This window comes from Falco cherrug, chromosome 9 (assembly GCF_023634085.1).
Source record: "Falco cherrug isolate bFalChe1 chromosome 9, bFalChe1.pri, whole genome shotgun sequence".
Taxonomy (NCBI): domain Eukaryota; kingdom Metazoa; phylum Chordata; class Aves; order Falconiformes; family Falconidae; genus Falco; species Falco cherrug.
The window spans coordinates 12,781,612-12,804,734 of record NC_073705.1 but is presented as its reverse complement, the minus strand read 5'-3'; the positions used below and the strand labels follow the sequence as shown (position 1 = coordinate 12,804,734).

The following is a 23,123-nucleotide window of genomic DNA, read 5'->3' as shown; positions in this document are numbered from 1 at the left end:
CAGGGGTTTGGGGGTCGCACAGACTAACCCCAAGCATCTGTGCAACTCTGAGCAGCAGCTACCAAAGCTGGAGGACCATTAGACTGCATCCTCATTTTCCCCCTCGTTGCCGCCTTCTCTTGTTACCGACACAGCTGAAAATAACATTTCATAAGGCTGCTGGGTTGTCAGTGGCCTGCAGGACGCAGCCTGTGCAAGACTGCAATCCAGCAAGTGTTTGGCATCTCTGATCTGGGGGGCCTTTCTCCTGGGACATGAATAAAAACAGCTTCTTAATTAAGTCTTGGCTATTGATTTCATTTTCATCCTATTAACTGCTTTGCCCTACATGTATTTGCTACACTCCGTAGGATTCCCCTTACCCCCACCCTGTATACATACAAATGGCAAAGATAAAACAGCTTCATTAGTCCTATCTACTCTTCAGGCACCAGCTTTTTTTTTTTTTTTTTCTTTAAAGTGCTCATAAAAGAGCCCCCTTGACAGCTTCCAGGCCTGCATCTCTCCAGCAGAGCTAAGATGCATGAACCAACATCAAGAGCTCTGCTACTTTTAAAAGAAGAAATAAAAACCAGCCAACTCCATACAGCCCATGAAGAAACCCATCTTCTGGGTAACGTCACGCATCAGCATGGGGCAGGTGGCAGGAGCTGGGGGGGTCAGAAAAGCAAAATCCCGACAGCTAATGGCACATGTTGATCCTTTTTGTTTTGCAGAACAGTAGCAACACTTTGTCCTTCAACACTGAGCCCCAGCAGAGTCTGAGCAGCACCAGGTCAGGTCACCCTGTGTGGGAACTGCTTTTCCTGCTAAGAGGAAAATAAAAGCTTTTTTTGTTTCCCCCTACATAACCAGATGTGGGAGAAAGCCTCAGCGGGGACAGGTGTGAAACAAGTATCAAGTTAAAGAATGAAAGTACAGAAAGATGGAAAAAGAGTAGAAAGACAACAGATTGAGGAGACCAAGCAGAAAGCCAGCATTTTCCATGATGCCAGAAATAAAAGGCACTGAAAGACCCGAGTTTACACTGCATCTCGGAGGTTAAGAAACCACATAGTTCAAGAACTTACACAGCCACGTGGTCTTTGCCCCAAAGAATTTGTAATAAAAATTAAGACTTCCAACAGAAAAGGAAAACAGCCAGAGGGAAGACATTTAGAGAAGTGGATAGGGGAGGCATGTAAACATTTGGGGAAAAAGCACACTATTTTCAACTTTTCATTCTCATTTTTTAAACTGTCAGAGAAGGAGACTGAAGGGTTGGCTAGGAAGCCCAGGGAAGATGCTTCCCTGCAGAAGTCAGAGTTGGCAGAGATATGTTGAAGATAAAGCCCAGACAGGTTGGTCAGGGCTTTAAAGCACTTCCCAAACCTCCAGGTGGTTGAGCTTCCTTTGATTTTGAGGTAAAATCCCAGGATTTACCAAGCATGAGTAAATATTTCTGTCATCCAAATCTGGGAACTGGCCTGATGAAATACAGCTGGGTAAGGCAAACAGCCCAACACTTGTTGGTGTCTTAATACCAAGGGCAACTACTTAAAAGGTCAATGAATAATCAATAACCTGAACAGTGAATTTAGCTCTCTAGCATGAATATCTGCTAGCTTTCAAATGCATGGTTGATTGCCAAAGACTTCTGGTAAAGCTTCACATTTGGATCTGGGTTGTTTTTCAAAGCAGAATTGAGTTAGATAATTTGCCTAGTTCTAGGCAGTACTTTGATGTTTACACTGATTTAAGAATTAGCTTGGAAATTGTCATGTGTGCCAAGTTAAGTGGCAGCAAGGACTGCCTGCATAAAGGTACCCGAGTTCTATTTCACCGTCCAGATTTTTCTTTCTCTGTTTTGCTTCAAGAAATAGGGCTCAATAACATCAAACAAGCATGTCCTTAGGTCCAGCCCATGGCTGGAAGAGGTAATCATGGGCATCATCAAAGTTGCAGTCGCTGGTGCTGCGCGAGGATCTCTGTTCTGCAGATCTGTAGACCAGGCAGCACTTATTTCAACTGAATTAACAAGAAAGGCCTGGAATGGTTAATTGAAATTATTTAGCCATAATGTTTTGCCCTTCTCCTCCTCTCCCTGGCATAATGTTTTCTAAATTGAATTCCTTTAACAGAATCCAATATGCAGCAAAACTGTTGTTCCAGAGAAATGTAACATTTCAGGTCTGGCCGATTGCCTCCCCCACGGCTCAGGGAGGCAGCAGCTGCCAGCAGCCCCTTCCCTGTCCCCATCCTCTGCCCAGCACCAGCAGGAGCCGTGCACCGCAGACAAGAGCTTCCTTCAGCCCGGGTCCCTGGGGCAGCGATGCCACCGGGATCACACAGACAGCACGGCTGCAAGGAGGGCTCAGCACCAAGAGCTGAGCCCTGGGCAGCCGCATCGTCTTCACCATGCTGGAAGACCAGGGAACTCTGTGCGCAACCAAGCCATGCATCCCTTGTCTGACTTCTTTTCTGCACACAATTTATGAAGATTTATGGAGACATTGCAAATAACTGGAAAAAAACCTGATTTTTCATAGGCTAGTAGAGCCTGAGATCCAGGCACCATCCAAAACAATGGGCATTTCTACCCACGGGGAGGTTTCCACATCTGGTCAGGACAAATGCAGAGGCAGCAAACAGCATCTTCACACCACAGCAGAGGGTCTGGCAAGTGCTTTCCCAAGCAACCCAGCTGCCACACCAGCAAGCAGCTCCTGGGACACTCACCTCCCAGGCACATAGAAATAACCCTGTGAGATGGGTCAGTCTGCATAAAGCTGAATTTTCGGGCAGAGAAACCATTTGAAGAGCCGTGGCAACCGTATGGGGGGAGATGGCTTGCCTGCAACAGCCTCCTACTACAGGAGAAGCTGGAGAGCCACACTGGAGGTCTCCATCCTTGAAGATGCTCAGCACCGCAGCATGGGAGGCTGCTAATTAGCACCGAGATACACACATTCGGCAGCCAGACCACCGAACTCACAGCACACCCAGCCTGTGGGTCGAACACCACCTTGACCCGCAGACACATCGCATGGAGAGACAAGGCTGGGAAGTCTGCGGGTCACGGGGCATTCTTTTCCCTTCTCTACAATCAGTTAAATTTACAATAGTTCTTTCATAGCAACGAAAATTAACTAAAAATATATATCTGCCCAAACAATTGAGTGTGTTTTCCAGGCTAGTTTTAGAGAAGCAGCTTGGTCCTCTTAAAAAACAGATTTTATACCAGACCAGATATTAAATATACACCAAACTAGATATTATACCAGACTCTATGTTCCCCTGTGCCTTTGCAAGTTTGGCCCCAAATCCCTGGCTTTCTACTCTGTTTGCCTTCATACGAGAGCTGGAGGGTTTCCTCCCACCAGCACGTGCAGGACCCAGCTCAGAATTAGTTGTTAATGACTCGGGGTGAGGTTTTCAATCATCCGTAGGCAAATCAGGAGCACAAAGGACCGCCCAACCCACAGGGAAGTTGTATCCCAATTTATTGATGGGAAACTGAGGCAAAGGGAGATCTTCCAGCTACTGAGAAGATGCACTGTGGAGAGGGATGGGGAGGAGGATCTGTGCCACTACTTCAAACATACAAAGCCTTCACCTGGGGTAAGAGGCAAATGCTTTCGTGCCACAGAAGTTTCTGAACTTCTTTCAGCTGAAGTCTGTGTCAAAGGGATATTCATGATATAAATGAGAATACTCTCCCCAATCCTTTTTGACTCATTTATACAGTCATTTCACTAATGTTGCGGGCCGTGTTTGCTGTTCACAAATTCCCAAGCAATTTATTCCAGCTATTTTGCTCATCCACTTCCAAATGCAACCAGCCCTGGGGCAGAGCAGGACACATTCGTGGCTCAGAGCCGAGCAATTTAGCCATGTCTGCTTTCAGGAAGAGGCTTTATACCCAAATGAAATGCAGGGATAGCTTCGGCAAAAGCGCATCAGCACACAGTTGCCTGAATTCATTTTTGCCTCCCATTTAAAACCCGCCGATTGGCACTGCCCTGCTCCTGTGCAGGCACAGGGTGCTGATGCTGAGCATCATGTATCTGCCCACTGAGTCATCAACTCCTGCTCTTTCTCCACCCCAAGGTGCACAGCTCCAGCATCCCGCTGGGTACCCAACTCAACCCACTCTCCCCAGAAGAGCTGCGGCTGCTCCTGGAGTTTTGCACCATGGGCAGAAAAGCAGGTCCCTGCCGCAGCAGGAGGGATAATGCAGACAATCATCAGCAGAACAAAATGCTTTCGTGCCACAGAAGTTTCTGAACTTCTTTCAGCTGAAGTCTGTGTCAAAGGGATATTCATGATATAAATGAGAATACTCCCCCCAATCCTTTTTGACTCATTTATACAGTCATTTCACTAATGTTGCGGGCCGTGTTTGCTGTTCACAAATTCCCAAGCAATTTATTCCAGCTATTTTTCTCCAACAGCTGCACAACTAGAAAGAAATTCTCTTCCCAGCAGAGGCAGAAGAAAAGGATATTCGTCTTACTATGTCTGGGTAAAGCTTATCTGCTTATTTGCTGTTCAGAATTATATTTACAGAGCACAGCAAAGACAAAGCCAAGTGCACTAATTGCTGTTGCTCAGGTAGAATATTTTCTGCCCATCCTGAGCCCTGCACCAGTGAGGCTTTATACTTTATCTAGTACAAGTGAGCCATGCAGAAGACTTATGATTTACCCATCACCGTTACTTCATTGCCACTATATTTTCTGAAAGAAGGAATTAAAACATCAGTGATTTCTTGCATGTTGTTCTGCTTCTTGAACAAGGATTGCTGATTTTTTTTTTTTTTTTTAGCTTATTACACATCATAGGCAAACACATCACCATTTAAATCAACCTCATTCTGAAAACACAGACAGAGGCTCCTTCAGAGGAGAGGAAGCCCTTAACAATCAGGTGCTTTACACCCTTAATACGGTGGGCTCCAGACACCCACCTTGCTGGGCTCTCAAGGGATTAGCATGATGCAGTAAGCAACACCCCAGCAGAGAGAACTTCTAGCCCAAAAAACTGTATATTTTCCCCCTCATCAACACCACAAATGCTCATCTTACTTCTGCTCCAACTTATTCATCTACAGAACACCCCACTGACCCCCTGCTCACACAGCAAGGCCCAGGTCAGGCATCACCACACAGGTCCCCAGCACTGGTGCTTTAAAGCATTCCCTGGAAGGGCAGCCAGGGCGATGGGGTGGGAACTAATTTATCTGTAAAGAGGATGAGCTGGTAACACTTACCCTGTCACCCCTTTCCCTGGGGAGGAAACAAACGTCCCAAATGCAAAATGCAGCTTTGATCCTTCCATGTCCCCACAGCTCCCTGTCCCTGCCCTGCTCCCACAGTCACCTTCTTAAAATTAACTCAGCCCAAAAGGCGCTCGGCTCTGCCTGGGCTTCGAGGCATTTTATGCCTTTTGCAAACCCACCCTCAGTGGTTCACTGGGCGCGTAGGATCCATATGTGTCCGACGCTTTCTATTCCTGCAGCCGTATTAAAGACTTTTGCCGCCAGGGAATTTGGCAAACAGATCCCTCTTAAAATAGCCAGCCCTTTTCCTAATGTAATCTCTTGTCATTCTTGTCAGATAGCAGAGCTCCAAGTATTTAAACAAAGTCTTGGCTTACTGTCCCAATGCCCTGCTCCTACCAGGTCAGCTGGGGAATTTTGCTGTCATGATGAATTTCATTCCAGCCAAACATCAGGCTGTGATGGCTCAGTAAGAGCATTAACAGCCCTGGGGCATAAACCCCCTGGTCCCAGAAGGGCGAGGGCCTTTGTCTTAGGTACCTGCAAACCTTTCAGGCTTCCAAAAGAGAGGATGGCAAACAGCTGTTTAACAAACCCCAACAGTTTGGGGCTCCTTACGCTAGTGCTGAGCACAGGCTGCTCAGGGTGTAACGCTGTCGGGACACTCATTGCCTGGGTTTCCTTCCTTCCACTTCCCCACCCATCCCAGCAGGGCTGGGGAGCATCCATTCATTATAAATACAAAGTGCCCGGGCACGGGGACATTTCCTTGCTGCAGAGGTTGCTGAGGTCCCCTTGATGCTGCAGTAAGAGCAGAGGTAACCCAAGGGGCTGGTGAGAGGCGAGGCTCACCAGGCTGGGGATGAAGCCCTCGGTCACTGGGGCTGGGTCTCCGTGGGCTGAGCCACATCCTGCGCAGGAGCAGCAGGCTGCACTGTGAGCTCCTGGGCACCCAGCTCCTTGGCACGGAGCCGGGGACTTTGGTTTCTCTTGGCACTGCGGTGCCGTTCCCCACCTGGGCACTGCCACCTTCCACAGCACGCAGGTACCTCCCGCAAGGCATCGCCCCCCGGTGTGCTCCGTCCAGCGCCACCAGCACAGTGGGAGCCCCAGCAGCAGCTCGATGTAGCCGTTGGGTGTCCAGCCCTCTTTAATGACTCTCACATTGGTTAAACAGAAATTAAAAGGCAGAGTCGAGCAGGAAAACTCATGTGCGGGGCTGTCCTTGTTCAACCTCCCCCTCCCAACTTCAATGGCAGCATTGCGCCCTTGCTCGCAGCCTGCATTAAGCAATATTTGCTTTTCCTGGGCATTTAGTAGATCGTTGCTAATACCTGAGGAGGGGATGGGGGGGGCTGAGTCTGACCTCCCAGAGCACCAGCACCTCGCCCTCACCTACTTCATCGCTCCCATCCCGTCTGCAGACTTTACACTTGACCCTGAGCCTGGCGCGAGGCTCTCCTAGCCAGCGGCCAGGACATCGAGGCCTTTCCCTGCCAACAGCGATAGCACCTGTGGCTTTTCATGCCACCCTGTAGCACCAGAAAGGAAATTAAAATGGTGATAAGGGAGCTCTTTCAGCAGACGGGGGAATATTCTGTGCTATCAGTGAGATAAACTAATATTTCTTCCAGCTCTGGCAAAGACTCAGGAATAAGATGTGGGGTGAGACTGTACGTTTATAAAGATTTTATAACTCTTAGCTGCTGCTCCCAGGCTGCAGGATAGCCATCGCTCCCGGTTCATCGCAAGGGAGATTATAGCTGCGGGAGGAAGGGAGAGATGATGTCTATAAAGAGGAGAAGCCAGATCAGCTTCATTATTTCAGGGTAATTTTATGGCTTCGCTGGCCCAGTTCAGCTGCAGGGCAATGGATGCTGCCTTTCGGGTGCCTCTGACACCCCACCGTGCCCAGCAGCCCCCCGAGAGACGAGCCCGCACGAGCTCACCCACTCCATGACCTGCTCGGTGTGCAGAGGGTTCGCGTGGGTCAGTGCCGGGTGATCCCATGCAGCTGGATTTGATCCATCCTCGTCTCATCTGCCGGCCCCAGAGCAGGTGACTGGCCTCTGCACGATGCTCCCCTATAGCTACAGGGGGGGCGATGCCCACTGGGAGTGGGTGCAGGGGGGAGGTGTGCAGGAAGGAGCCCGACCCAGCGCCACAGCCTGGACCCCAACAAGGCACCCTGAACTGCCCGGCACTGCTCCTGTCGTGGATCCACACATGCCTGCCACGTGCCTTGAGTCGTGAGTGTGGTGCAGCCCCCCAGGAGGGGCCATCACACCCTGTCCCACAGGACCCAGCTCTGTGCAGACCCACTGTGCACCCCCCTTGGTCTGGGGGTCCCCAGCTTCACTGGGAGGATCCAGTGGGAGAAAGAAGGGGAGAGCAGGGATGGAAGGAGAACAGTGTCTCCTCTAGCTCTGTGAAATTAGGGCTTTCGCCCTGTTACCCTCCTTCCAGCCACATGGGTGGGGGTGGGATGCTGTGGGATGCACAAAATCCCCCCACAGCTCAGCCCCACGCCCTGCCTGAGCTCGGCACCCAAATGCAGCATCCAGCCCTGGTCCTGCTCCCTAGGATAGTTACTTGACCATGGGGCCAGCCCAAAGTATCACGTGCCAAGCAGTGAAATTCCCTGGAAAAGGCCGAAGAGTGACGGAGGGCTCCTTTGCATCCTCAGCAGAGGCGAGGGGAGGCTCCTGGCCCCGTGCAAGGCGGCAGCTGAAAAGGAAAAGAAAATCCTCCCGTGCTGGTAACTGCCATGTGCCAAGCGTCTACCAGCTGCTCAAGAGCAAAGCCTGGGGCAGATGCTCTCCCCGCATTAAAAGAAAAGAAATTTCTCTCAAACAAAAGCAAAATCAGAGCTCCTGGCACCTCCTCGGGCGGCCTGGGGTGCACGCAGCAGAGGCTTGGCATCTACAGCTCGGAAGGAGCCATCAACTGGGGACAGAGCAGCTTAGCTTGGGGGAAATGTGAATGCTGAAACTGTTGCATCCTTTGAAACGAAGCATCTCAACAAGCCCCTGCCCCAGTTGCATGAGGCCAGCAGAGCGGCTGAGGCAGCTTCACCTGCGCACCCCAGCCCCAGAGCCCCCTGCTCAGCACCATGATGTCAGACCAGGCAGCCCCTCTCCACCTCCCCCTTACCTGCCGGGATGTGGTGGGGCGTGGAAGGGGTGTTTTTAATTCACAGTTCTTTGCACCGAAAAGCAAAAGCAACACCCGGCGGTGCTGGTGTTACCTGTGGCTGTGTGCCAGCCGGCAGGGTTCCACCTCCTCCCGTCTCCACCGGGTACGAATCCCCTCTGCGCTCAGGACCACCAGCGTGTGACCCCCAGGAGCACGTGTGCTGCCCACCCTCAACCCCAGGCAAACAATTGATGTCGAGAAAGTTATGTTCAGAGATTCCATTTCTCTGGGGGTTTTTCCACTTCTCACCTCCAATTAAAGCATATTATTTTCATTATAGTGTTTAATTATACAATATTGGAATGTATGATTATAATTAGCGTTAGCCCAGAGTTAAATGGTCTCAAGGTGTGAGGGCACATGGATGTCTTCAAGGGCTCTGCTCGCGTTCCCCACCAGCTCTGGCTGTTCCTAACGGCACCTTTAGCAATTCCAGCAGAAAAAACTCATTTCTCATCGACCCAACGCAACCTGCAGACTCCGCGTTTTACTGACCAGCTGCCTGCAAGCCACCCGCCCGTCAGTGAGGATGCTGAGGGCATCCCCGGGGCTCTGCAGGTGATGAAGGCTCCTGCCAGGTGGGGTGAGAGGTGGGCAAGCGTGTGAGGCTACAGCTGAAGCCCTGCCCATGCCTGCCATTCCCAGCTGGCATCGGGCCGGGCTTTTCCTGCTGTTTATGAATATTTTTATGAGCTATCGACTGGCAGTGACTCAGTCGCTTATTCTCAGGTTGACGGCGAGGGCGCGCGGTGGTTGTGCTTAGTCACGCAGCCCCGGCTGCCCCCACCCGCACCTGGCACCCTGGGGACCCCCCAGCTCTGCTCCCCCAGGACATGCACCCCACAGCACCCCCCAAACCCAGCCCCTGCCCTGGCCACAAACCCGTGGAGGCCCACAGTTCCTCCCTGTGCCAGGAAACAGGGTTTGCTGGCGAGTAGGAGATTCTCCCCCTTGCCCCTTTCCTTGGGCTTTTTCATTTAATTTTATTTAATTGCCTCCATGCAGGTGATGGGGAGGCGTGATGGGTCCCTCCGCGCCCTGCATGGCCGGTGGGTACCAGCACTGCCCAGCCCCAGCCAGAGCCCAGGCTCCCAAACAGGACAACTTCGACCGAAGGATTATACAGAATTTAAAAACCAAACACCAAATCCCACAAAATAAAAAGCAGACAGTCACGCTTCTTTTTTCTTGCTTGAAAGTATGCAGGGTTCTTTTGGCTTTTGGGTTTTTTTGTTTTCTTCGTCTTCCTTTTGCACCCAAGGATGAGAAGCTCACACCCGGCCAGAGGTGCCATCCCCGCCAGCTCAGCCCCATCGCCGCAGGCAGACAAAGAGGCCAAACTCCTTTTAAAGCACTTTTTTTTTTTTCTTTTTTTATTGATTTCATTGAAAACAGAACAAGAAAATGATCAGAGCCAAAAGACTGCTCCTTTAAAACTGTCAAAAACATTAACAGAAAAAAATAATAATAATAAACATGACGGCTTTATGAATGTTCTAGAAGAGATGAACAAAAAAAACTGTTACTGCACTAATTACAGTATTTAAAGGTATATGCAAAAAAAAAAAAAATTAAGATAATGACCTGCCCAGCCACCACACAAAAGGTGATGGCAAATTTATTCACACTACAATACTAACAATTTAAAAAAAGTTTTGTTTTTTTCCTGCATTTTTATACTAAAATCACTTTGTTCTTTTTATACAATTGATAAGTTTATATTCACGTGGTGAGCAAAAATCACACCAGAATCAGCACCGTTTTTGTTTTGTGGTTTCTTTTTGTTGTCGTTTTGTTTTTTGTTTTTTTTTTTGGTTTTTTGTGGTTTTCTTTTTATTATTCTTTTTAATGCTAGTCCCCAATGTTTCAGTTAATGGTAAAAAATAAAACAGTTTATTGAAACCTCATAGCATGTGGCTTAAAAATTAATCGAAGGTGCCCAGCATTGAGAAAAGTGATGGGAACAGACGAGCTGGTAGCATCTTAGGATCTTCTTGCCGTGACACGTCCTGTCTGTTCGCCCCAGCCGGCAGACGTGAGTCGAGGTTCTCTATAATATATATCTCATTCATTTTATTTTTTTTAAAAAAGAAAAAAACCTGATTTTCTTAAGAAGTTAGTGTCTTGTACAATCCCCTTCGACCTTCCCTCTCTAAAACCGCTACTGCGATGGGGCGAGGGAAATCCTTCCACAGACGAACCGAACACTGAGACAGTAACACGGCCAAGCGGCGCAGACGAGCTGGTTTGTAACGGAGAAAGCCTGGGAGGGAGCGGGGTCTCAGGGGAAGTGTCTCTGGTCGGCTCGGGAGAGGGCCAGGGAGCAAAGGGATTTGTAAGGGTTGTGGGTTTCTTCTCCTCAGAAGAGAAAAAAGCCGGTGGATTTGGTAACAAGGAGGGTATTTGTTAGAAATGCCCTCTAGCTCCTAGGGAAAGGTCCCACCGCAATGTCCTGTGAGATGCGGGAGAAAATCATGACTTGACTTAAAAAAAAAAAAACCCAAACAAAAAAAAAAACAAACAAAAACCAAACAACCAAAAAAACAAACAAACCAACAAAAACCAACCAGCAGAACCTGCCCTGGGGCTGTGCCAAGCAAACCCAAGTGCCAGCACCTCCCTCTCCCTCCCCGCTCCCCCCAGCTGTTAGAAAGAAAGTCCCATCAAGTATTCAAAGTTTATTACAAGTGAACTGGAGATGACTTGGCATGTGCGATCCATTCAATTAACAATATTCGGAGGACGGGCGGCTCTCCCTTGGCTCTGACAACACTTAGCACATTAAGAGATGGAGGCCAGGACAGCTTGCATGGAAAAAAAAAAAACGCAACAGCCACCCCTCCACACGCAACTGTGAAAACCAGCAGCTTTCCAGGACCAGGGAGGGGAGAACAACATCACGGAGGCGGGATTTGCTTTTACTTATTCCTCAAGTAACAGTCGGTGGCACAGCCCTAAGTGTCACGAACCCTTGGCTTTCCTTGAGTGGGGTTTTTTTGTGTGGGTTTTTTTTTGTGGTTTTTGTTGTTGTTGTTGTTGTTTTTCTCTTTAAATGGAAATTCAGACAGTATGTGAATCTATAGGGTTAAAACAAGTCAGTCTCTGTGGAGCGGGGAGCCTCAAAAGGGGCCGGCTGCTGTGGCAGAGCTGGTGTCGGGGAGCCCATTTTCCTGCGTGTCCTGGGACGAGGTGCTCGCCTGCCGCTGGGCCAGTGCTGAGCTCGAGTGTTTGCACTTGGGTGAACCACACTGACAGCTGAAGTATTTGCCTTTGATGTCCCAGAACCTGTCTCCATAGTCAAAGCTGCAAGAGAGAGACAGAGATGGGGTCACTGCAAAGCAGCAACACTGAGGAGCAAAAGGGACCCCGCACCGTCATGAGATGCCGGGGTCGGCGACCCTCCGCGCTGCCACCATCTGGGTTTTTGCAAAGCTTCAGAGCATGGAGTGTGCTCGTGGGATCCCCGAGGGACCCTGGGGACATGGCCCGGGGAGCAAAGGGATGGAGAGAACCAGCTCAGGAGCAGCAGAGCTTTCACACTCTGCGCCCCGTCCTTCCCCACACAAGGCAGCGGCGGCCCCTGGGGACACCACCTACCCGATTTCTTCTCCAGCTTCTATATGCCTGGTGCTGAAGAAGGCAATCCTGGGAAAGCGGAGGTCCTGATGCGACATGAAGACTCGCACTGGGATGAGGTTTGGCTCACAGAGGTGGTTTATAAAGCGGCTGATGTTGCCATAGAAACGGGCATCTATGCAGTACACCTCTCCATCCTAGGGGAGAAACGTGGCATCTTTCATTAGATGAGGTTGGGTTTAGTACTATCCCGGCTACTTGTTTAAATAAAACAAATGATCAAACTACTGGTCGTTCCGCTAATAACTCTGGGAAGCTTCAAGAACAACCAGGGCAGGACACCCACTGTGGGTCTGAAGGGACTCAACACACACACACGTTTATATTCAACAGTATCCTAAAAATAAGAGTTTTCTGCAAGACACTCTGCCCCCACAAGCCCAAAGACCTTTTAAAATGCCCTGACACTGGCTGGACACCAGCTATCCCCCAGCCCTGCTCTGCTAAAGCACCGGTTTGGCGTAGCAGGATGGATGTTTGCTGCAGACAGACACCTTACGGGTAAAAGCTACTGGTTAGGGGAGCAGGCATCTTGTTTGTCCTCTAATTGAACATGACAGCTAGGAAACACAAAGCCAGAGCCTCCAGAAAACACAGGGTTTTGCAGATAAAAGTGAAAGTGAGAACACAGAAATTCCCTTTCCAGATTGCCCAGAGAGCAGTAATATTTTGTCTTCCTTGAAAATAAAAGAACCCCCCTCAGGGCTTTTTTATTCCAGCAGAGAATGACTGTGCAAAGCAGAGACTTTAATTACAGAAGCTAATTTCAGTTGCGAAGAGGCCAAAAGCAAAAGGATCCATTAGCAGTGCTCAAACTCCCTTTTGGGCAAGCACCTTGCAATCATTAATGGATGAGCTGTGCCAGATCACACCACCTGACTGGTGCAGGAGCCCAGGAGAGATGTCCCAACAACTGGGGGAGGCATCACCCCACACCGTCCCATATCACACACAGTATTACCAGCTCTAGTTTCAAGTCATTCCCGTCACCCCCTTGCTTTCATCCATGGGAAAGCCGTGGTTGGTGAGGACATCACCCACTACCACATCCAGTGACCATCTGGGAAGACCTGTGCTCTCTGCAAGCCGAGGTGTTTTTCTCCAGAGGTGCCTTGACCAACACAGGCGGTGACCTCACCGGGAAGCTGCTGAGGAGGACAAGTCCCAGAGCAAACTGCTTCCCACCTTGCTCTGAGGGTATCGGGAACTGACGGACACATGGTGGCAACCAGGGAGGAAAGGGAGAAAATGTGAATCTGCTCTGGGGGGAGGTGAGTCTCCTTAAGGGCGGGAAGGCACTGGGGTGTCTGAGAAGGGAGGATGGCCAGGAAAGCCCTTTGTGCCCGCAGGGGCCACAGGGATGCAGCAGGGATGCAAGCAGGGATGCAGCAGGGATGCAGCAGGGATGCAGCAGGGATGCAAGCAGGGATGCAAGCAGGGATGCAAGCAGGGAGGCAGTCCAGCCGCTGCCTCCCCTCGACAGAGTGCAGCAGGGCCACCCGTGTGAGCAAGGACCGAGGAGGATAAGCCTCCATGGGGGAAAGGGGTGGCTTAACATAACAGAAAGCACCCACAGCAGCTAAAACTCAACCTCACCTTTCTTCCCAGAAATAGCACGAGTTTTCCCAGCTCTCCAGTACAGAGACAAGAAAGCTATCCCTTCAACCGGCGGAAGCTCAGAGAGCACCTGCTATGCTATGCCTCCGTCCTGGGAACCCAGCAATGGCAGGAAGTTTTGGCGGTGTGACATTTGCCCTCTTTCAGTCCTAGAATGGGATGTGCCTGCAGGACCTGGTGCACTGAACGATTCACCATGCATGTGGACTCGAGTGACAACTCAAGGAACAGGGATAGCAGAAATGATGACCCAGCCACACCCTTCCACTCCAGCGCAAGCCCATTCAGGCCACCCCTCCAGGACACACCAGGACCCCAAGGCTGCCCGTCCCAGGCTTGGGATTCACACCCGGAGCCATTTCCCATCCCTCAGGAGGTCGCAGGACCCGGCTGGCTCTGCCCTGCCCTCCGCCCGGCCCAAGGGGCTTCTTTTGACCATCACTCAATGACCTGGTGCCTGGTTTTCTAGGGATGCTCCACGTTGAAGATACCCTGAAAAAACAATGCCTATGCCTGGATTTAGGTCTCCCTCCTGGCTTCACTGAAGGCTTTGTAAGAGCAAACGCAGAGGTTCTCCCTCAAGACAGACAGCCAGAGGCCAACCTAAAGGCAAGGCAAGGCCCGGGTGGGCTCTTGCTCATAAACACACAAACCAGGCTGAAGTCCCTGCTGCTTTTCAACTTTGTAATTACAGCTTTACCTCGCTGTTTTCAGACCGAGTGCAAGGCTCATTACTTACCTTTTTTCAGTTGCTGAATGTGTGTCACTTTAAAAAAAAAAACAAAGCAAAGCTGCTTTGTCACTAGCTGACAACAGAAACAAGACAGACACTGTTTAACAGGCTTCCTTGGAAGCCACCCCACTCCTCTGAGTCCTCAGCTCACCGTTCTCCTCTCCTCCTTTCCCAAGGAAAGTCTGGAGTGATGGCCCTGCTTAAAAGCTTTAGGTTGCACTTGTCGAAGCCAGATTTCTGCTCCAAGACAGCCCTCCAAGAGCAGCACGGGGTAACTACCCGTAGAACAAGCCACAAGTCCCTGCCAGGGTATCTGATGGATCCCTTTGTAAGTGAACAGGGGGTTTTGTTAGTTTGGTGGTGGTTTTTTTTTTCTTTCAGTATTCCAGCTCATCTTTTTATGAAGAAATTACAGAGCTGCCAATCAACACAGCTGCAAGCCTACATATAAACACTTGAGCATCAAAAACGGAACAGCTGAACTCAGGAACCCCGAACGGTTTTGACAGAAGAGCACCTGGCATCAAAACTGGTGTGGGCAGCACGGACCGCGGTGGCCCAGTGCTGCTGGTAATAAGCCTTACCTCAGCCACTCTATATTTTTATTAAAACGCAGTGAGGACGTGGTCTTCCTCTTTGCAAGCTTTCAGATCGTGCTGCACGTCAAGACGGAGGCAAATATTCTCTTTGCTCTTTTGTAGAGGCAAGACCTTGGGTTTGTCTTGTTAGACACCTTCAGATACAGTACCTTGTTGTCAAGGTCGAAGAGGTAGGAGTCCTCTTCACGGACATCTGCCTCGGAATCGGATATCAGCTCACCAACGTACCTGCAGACAAACAGGAAAGGAAGAAATAAGACGCTCATGCAATCACAAGCTTGGGTTTAGACACCTCTTTCTGGGAAGAGGGAAAGAAAGGGATGCAGCCCAGCCACAGGCAGCAACCCACAGCCTTAGCAGTGCAGGTCACCTCAGAGCCACCAAGGCAAACCGGGCTTTGCCAATTTACGGCAGCTGAAATCTGGCTCCAGACTCCATCTTTTCAGGGCAACACTTTTAATATTAAAAATGGAGCCTTCCTTCCAACAAAATCTACTTTTTCCCGAGGACTTTGTTTCCTTTGGCAAATCACTTTGTTGGCCAAGATCAACACATTAATCCAATTCTCCTTATGTTCATGGTCAGACTCGTGTCCTGGCTCTCCTATACACCACTGCAGTACTTGCGCTGTTTACAGCCCAAAGTAATCTGTCCTTCCTGTATTTTCCTGGGTGTTGTGACTGATTACATAGGCTACATACCTTTGAAAGTTTTAAAAGTCTTAGGTAAAACCTAACCTGGCAAGATCCCTGGAAGGATCTAGGCTTCCTTCTCAACCCTTCTCAAATCAGAATACATCAGAGCTGGGATCCCAGTAACAACCACCTTGTTGGAAAACCAGGTGTAAGGCAGATTACAATCAGGTTCTCTGACCACCACGAAGCATGTGCTGCTTAGCCTGGCTGGTTTTGATGCAAACCCCCTTGCTGCAGCAGTCCCTGCTGCACTGGTGTTCCCACATTTGTCTCCCCATCTCCGTCTGGAACAGTTTTGGACTGTCAAGGTTCAACACCCCCTGCCCTGACTTGTTTGCAATCGGTAAGAGACACAAGGGGAGGGGTACTGAGCCGGAGCAAGGATACAAGAAAGAAGCAACAGCACAGCAGGTTCTGGTTTGCAAGTCTTCCTGGCCTGCGATGCAATGCTAATTAATCATAAGCACAGGATCCACAATGCGAATAAAAAATCTTCGCAGCATCAAGAGAGACTTCCAGGAGCAGCAGCCATTATCACATTATTCCTCTGCAGCTCTCATAGCGTTCGCAAGCCTTAACCAACTGTATACATTTCCCCCTGTGGCTCAAGGCAGCGTTTCCCTCCAGGGCTGGGGGACAGGAGAGCCACAAGACGTTAACCTGGAGAGGACCCACGTGCTCCGTGACAAGGGATCAGTTGGCTGCAGTTCCCAGATCTGAGCGATCTGGCCAAGTTGCGCTGCCAGAGCATGAGGCTGCTACCGCATGTGATCCTCCCGTTTGCCCCCACTGCATCTTGTTATTTATTAAGCGCTCCCGTAAGGCTGCGGCATTACTGGAAATCACACGCTCGGTGGTGACCTGAAGTGATAGACGATGGCCACAGAGGGAGAGAAATTGCTGTAGCGTGGCACAGTAGCCAGCAGCAGCTGCAAAACAGCTGAATAATGCTGCACGGAGAGACACTCTGCTGAGGGACAGCCACTTCAGGTTTACAACTCAGTGAAACAAAACCCGACAACCTAATGAAAAATTGTTGGTTTGATGTTCCTTTAAAGACTATTCCTGTAACTCATTTCCTTTCCAAGCCTGCTTACAGATCAGATGGTTCCCTAGTTTCCCTAGTCCGAAAGTTTCCCTGGTCCAGAGTTACGGAGGGATGTGCAAGAGGTACGTGTTCCTACCCAGAAGAGCGCAGGAGCATCAGCCCCTTCATTTAACAACCCCCGAAGTCAAGCCAGCGTCCTTGTCAGCAAGGTGTTCAGCATGCTGGTGGCAAGTAACCACATCTCAAGAGGTTTTCAGTGCCACTCATCACCGCAAGATCAGAGGGTACTCCACACAGGGATCAAAACCAGCAGGGAGTCCCTAGCACAGGCTCCAGCATCTTCCCCGGGGTGTGGGAGATGGGATGCCTGGGGCTTCTCTGGCTGAAGGTGTAGCTAAAATATCTGGCTCAATGCAGATGGTATCTTACTAAAGCATCACTGTTTTGTACAGAAAATATTTGAAAACCCCACCATGCTTGTGCACTGAAAGGAACAGACCAGATCCTCACAAGCCTCTAGTTTCTGCATCCTGCTAATTCACAGCCTCTCCAGTAAAAGCCCTTGACCAGCTGTGCCATTTCCAGAACGAGCCGTTACACCACCTCACATTCAAAACAACCCACAGCAACATCAGCACAGGGTGAAGAACAGCAGCTTCTGAGCAGTGACACATTTAGAGGCCAGGGAGAAACCTGTACCCTGAGCATCTGCAAGTGGAAAGCTTAAAAATTCCACGGGACCCCACTGGGGCAGGGAGGGTGACCCTGCTTTTGGAGTGATTACAGAGAAAAGGGGAGAGGTATCTGAAGTACAGGACAGGCTGAAAAGTAGGGTGTGTTTAAGAAAGGCACTAAAAGAGGGTAGATTTAGATTAGGTGTTAGGAAGAGATTCTTCATGGCGGGGGCGCTGGCACAGGCTGCCCGGAGAAGCTGTGGATCCCTGGAAGTGCTCAAGGCCAGGCTGGATGGGGCTTGGAGCAACCTGGTCTCCTGGAAGGTGTCCCTGCCCATGGCAGGGGAGGCGGAACTAGATGATCTTTAAGGTCCCTTCCAACCCAAACCATTCTGTGATTCTACGATTTACACACAGAAACAGCCAGGACCAGCAGAGTTTTGCAAAATAAAAATGCTGTGAGAACTACAGTTCACATACGTGGGCATATGTGAAAAACTATGAAATAAAAGTCATCCTTACACCAATTATCATCCTTCTGAAGCAGCATAATTGCCATACAAAACTACTACCTGCTCAGGGCTCTAAACCAGGAGTTAAATGCAAAATGCTCTTCCACAAGAGCGAATCCTGGGAGCTGCTGTGTGCAAGCAGCCCCCGAGCACTGCTGGCACTGGGGCTTCTTTGCCAGAGATGAGGAGAAGAAGAAACCAGGTCTACAGGTTGTCCATAAAGAATCACAGGAAGGACATCAATGCAATGCAATCCGGCTTGAGGAGGAGAGGAGAACTGCGAGTCGAGTCGGTGAGCTGAGTAAATAATTTGTGAGAGTGATGGAGACTAGGAGGAATGCACCTGGGCAAGACATAAATTAGCTCAGCTTTTTAGTATGCAGCTCATTTAGATAATGAAGAAGATAGCGCCTACCACTGAAACAGTGTCAGCAGCTCCTGGCAAGGGTGGAGGGAAGAGTTAAGCATGGTTGTGGTATCTGCATCCCATCAGCTCTGATGTGCTCTACAACACACTCATTACACCGTCATGCAGGGCTGCCCCACTTCCTTGGGCTGCCTGTTCACCACAGCTTATTCTTCTCGTGTGTTAGCGTTCCAGTAGGATTTGGTCAAGTCAGCGCCTTTTTTCTTTGAGAGCAGTTTACTCGCAGGCTCTGGCTCAACTCTGGGTGCTAAACCAGGACACCAGGACCTTTGGTATTTAACCTCACCTGAAGATGGACCTGAGACACTCCCCATAAACAGCAGTTTTAAGCTTCACCTCTGAAAAAAACATTTTATCATCTAGCAGCTCCTAACAGGGAAGAAATATCTGGCTGATCCACTGAAGATTTTTCTTATTTCCCCCCCCTTTTTTTTTTTAAATTCTACAATAATCTTCCTCAACCCCCAATCCAATTCTATAAAACATCAATAACTACTTCCACAAAACCCCAGCAGCTATTTCCATGGAGATCATGAGTCCAGCCTTATTTAGAAGGTCTTAAGTCACTGTACTATTGCAATGGAAAGAACATTTCCCAAAATATTTCCAAAATATAAAGTACATATACCACTTTAAAGCCTAAAAACCATGGGGTTTGACAGCATTTTTTTCACTTGACGTAAATCTGAACATTTTTTGTTCTTAAGTACTTTATTGAATCAGGGCCGAAACATGTGCTTAACGCCAAGCGCTTCATTGTTTTGCTGAATCAGACTAAAACCAGAGCTGTGACACTGGAAAACCTCTTGAGACATCAGTATTGAAACGGAAGAAGATCCAATATGAAAAAAGTTGCTTCAAAGTGCCTTGGCCTTAAATGTCCCATATCCACGATGAACATGTGAGTTGAGCACGTTCGCAGCACAACCCAAATGCATTTCCCACCCCCCCAGCACCGTTTGTGTTTCAGAGGGGTGAGAGCTGAGCACCGCTTCCAGCAAGACAGAGAGGGGTGGAGAAAGCTCCATGCCATGAGGAAAAGGACACACAATAGGAAATGGAGTCAGGAAACCTCTGACCGAGGGCAAGCAGCTTGGCTGGGTGACCACTTCTTTGCCTTAAAGAGGTGTAACGACCCAGCCCTCGGGAAGCACGGTTTGTGTGAGCTAATGAAAGCTGAATAACTTACTCGCACACAAAGGTTCCCAGTGGAATGTCTTGCATTGTTCGCACACCCCAGCCCATCTTTTGTGTCCGGTAAAGCTGCAATCGAGTCCTGGAAAAGAGGAAACAAAGCCACCTTAATGGCAGCACTCTGCAGAATGGCAACGACTTTTCTGACAGATGAGCAAAACAGCCAGCAACCTTCCTTCCACCACTGCAAACTCAAAGAGGATTTCAATATCCAACTATCCACCCCCCACCCCAGTTCTCATGCTGGCACCACTGCGGGTACGCTCCACTCCCACTGCTGCTCAGAGCGTGTGGGCAGATGCTGGGATGGAAACTGCCTGGGGACAAGGGATGGGCACCTGTCAACCCCTCCTCCTGCCCAGCTGCACCTTGTGAGGTCCACACGAGGGGCTGGGGAAGAGGGTACGGCACTGGATGCTCTGTGTGGTTACACTAGGATACCAGAATCCCACCACCACCATTTCTTCTCCTTTCCATGCACACCCCCTGCGCTCAGGGGAAGGCAGGGAAGGTGGAAGGGGACTTAAGGCAACGCAGCTCTGCCAGGAGGTGTGCTGCAGGAGCCTACAGTGAGTTAAGAACACCTTGAGCTAAGTGCTCTGATGCCTTTGCCCTCTGCTGAGGCCAGTGCATTTAGCAACTCCATCATATCCAGCTCCCTGGCTGAAAGACAAGGAAGAAACACTGCAACCTGAAACTTCTTGGTGTAAGAGCTGCTCTGTGGAATTTTACTGATGGGGAGTTTATAGGCAGAGAAACAATCCTGTAAGTCATTCTGCCTCCTGCTCAGCCAGAACTTGAGTTAAGTGCAGGATGAACAGTCTCCAGGGCTAGGGAAGGCTCGCTCTTGTCCCCGAGGGAACCAAAACCCACTCTCAGCAACGCTGTTATCGGAACAAAGAGAAACCCAATGCTCACCTTAACTTCATCCTGTTGCTTTCTCCAGTACTTGTCTCCTCTTCCCCCCACCCATCCCATCCTTGCACCGTCAGCTCAAACCAGGGGCTGTGCATTTTCCCATATTCGCTCACAACTCTTGCATCCTTCACCAGGGCAAAACATGACTTCATGAGAACGGCTGCCCTCAGAGAAACCAGTTATTAACACTGTATTTCAGACTTGAGGAAGCTCCCCCATGTTTTGCCTCATCCATCACAGCGGAACAGAGAGCCAAGCTCAGGTTCAGGCTCTGCTGTCGGGACCAACACCGACAGCAGCAGGACCACGGCTCCGATCTCAGCTTCCCAGCTGAGCTGGGTCAGCCTGCCAGATGGAAATGTGTGTGCTGCCAAGCAGAGTTAATTTGGAGCGAATCTGATAAAGGAAGCACTGAAAATGGAGCAGGAGCACCCATGTGTCACACCGCAGCCCAAACGCGAGAGGTTCCCTGCACTGCCTCCCCAGGGACCTCAGGCACAGCTCTGCCATGCACCTGACGACCTTACCGCCAGCTTTCCAACACAGCTGCTCTCCCAGGCTCATGGCTGGGTTTCCAACCCTTCCCATCTTTCAGCACAACACTTTAGCGAAGCAAAAATGTAAAAGCAACAGCTCTAGCTGTACAGCTCCTAAATAAACACCCACGTAGACAATGGAGCACTGGAGCTTGGCAGGGAAAACCAGAGAGGTAAAGTTCTGTGGAAACACATCGAGCTTTTTCCTTACTTATTTTTAACATTTTGAAATGTCATTGAAACTACAAAGCTTGCAAAAAAAAAAAGTGTTGTCAGTACTACAAAAAATTTGCAAAAGGCTTTTTTTCCAGTGGGATTCCTCTGAACATAGTGCAGTGGCAAACTTCTCCATAGCAGAGGTCCAAAACAAAACACGTACATTTTTAGCCTGGCACCAAAACCTGAACAGCCTAATCTGCAGCACCGGAGACCAAAAGGTATTCAGGTATGCAATTCAGGGGGAGTCACGCCAGTAGCTTGGAAATTTTAAGCAGCCAAGTCTGGGCATGCTGGCCTATATTTCTAATATAGACTGCTAACTCACAAGATCTTCTAAATTAAGGCTTTGCCGTTTCTGTTGCTGTTATTTTCTTCACAGATCTCCATCTGAGAAGTTACATCTAGGCTGTTCATGCAAACCCACCAGCCCTTTGTATGTTTCATGGTCAGGCTGATGAAAGAACACTGCGGTTCCTACACGACGTGGCAGGGACAGGGTGCAAATATTAACTGAGCTCATCAACCCACTGCTGCTCCATTCCCACCAGCAGCACGCAGGAACCCACGTGCATCCCACACTGCATGTGCGGTGGTACCTGCCCCACCTCCTGTCTCATCTCGGGAAGTCTGGGGCTTTTGTGGGTTCATGGGTGAGCTGAGACTAGAGAGCCAGAAAGCTCAAAAGTTTGGTGTTGGTCTTGCCAAGATAAGCTGCGTTTGGATCCTCCTCACCTGAGCCCATTCTGCACCACCCGGTTCCTACAGGTTCGCCAGCACGAGCACGCGTGATTACACTCAAAGATCAGTGGTGGCTCAGCCATGTTGAATTCAGGCAGGAGTCGGCCATCCTGAAGAGGAGAGGCATTCAAGACTGGGTTAGTTGTCTGTTCCTGTGACCCCTCCAAACCAGAGGCAGGCCGAGAGCAGAAATTCCCCCAAGTGTAAGAACAGGCCAGAGCACCCCAAGGTGGAGACAGGCCCTGAGCTCCCCAAAATCAGCACCAGATCTCAACTTCTGCAGTAGTTTTCCTCCACTCCGACAGTGGCACACTTGCCACCATCACTGACAGCTGACAAACAGCAAGAAACGGTCTAGATATTTGCTGCCTGGCATCATCCTATGCACAACCAAAACCACATCTTACAGTGCTGTGCAAAAAGCCGGTGTGCATCACCATTATTATCATTTTGCAGTGCTGGAGGGGAGAAGCAGACGCTTAGTCTGTCTCTGGAATAAAGCCTAAACTTCCAGAGTACAAGGCCAGTACACCCAAGTTCTGTGAACCACATTATCTTATCTTCCCAAATAACAGTCCCAAAAAGGCTGCAATTCAATTATTTACCAACCACGTAGGATTAAAGAAGTGATAGATGCAGTTCATCATATTTAACAAATTTGGCTTTTAAGGCTTGAAAGATGTAATCACCTATTACCGTGTAAATAAAATGGCTACAAAGCAAAGAAAGATGCCAACGTTCCCCCTGGGAGAAACTTGCCGAGATTCACAGAACTTCTGATCTTAGCAGAACCTGTCCAAATATTAACCTCAAAACCTCCCTGGAGGATTGAAGCACACTTACCCAAAACAAACCAGGCTTCTGGCAATGTTGCAGTTAAAACATCTTTACTTTGTCTTCATCCAGAAGGATCACAATAAATAAAAGCAGGGGAAAAAAATCTCTCTACCACCCTCCCCTTGTTCAGATATTACAGCATTTCCTACGTTGCTCTGAAACGGAAGCCGTTTCACGCATGGATTATTAAATGTTCTCTATCACATGGGTATAATTAATGGCTCAGTTGGCATGACAGTAACACAAATAAGTAACACTAGAAAAGCTTCCCTGAGTACTCATTTC

General features: G+C 49.4%; 1 protein-coding gene across 20 annotated transcripts in view; it reads right to left on the bottom strand.

The window, feature by feature from the left end:
• Positions 1 to 10,245: 10,245 nt before the first annotated feature.
• EHMT1 (euchromatic histone lysine methyltransferase 1) overlaps positions 10,246 to 23,123 on the bottom strand; it is a 121,476-nt gene continuing 108,598 nt past the window's right edge. For all 20 annotated transcript variants that reach the window (XM_055719954.1, XM_055719957.1, XM_055719961.1 and 17 more), the window contains 5 exons: positions 21,996 to 22,111; positions 19,586 to 19,672; positions 15,190 to 15,268; positions 12,053 to 12,228; positions 10,246 to 11,758 (listed from right to left, as the gene is read on the bottom strand). In XM_055719954.1, coding sequence (XP_055575929.1) covers positions 11,575 to 11,758; positions 12,053 to 12,228; positions 15,190 to 15,268; positions 19,586 to 19,672; positions 21,996 to 22,111 — 642 coding nt within the window. In that variant the 3' untranslated portion in view covers positions 10,246 to 11,574. The remainder of the gene's footprint in view (positions 11,759 to 12,052; positions 12,229 to 15,189; positions 15,269 to 19,585; positions 19,673 to 21,995; positions 22,112 to 23,123) is intronic.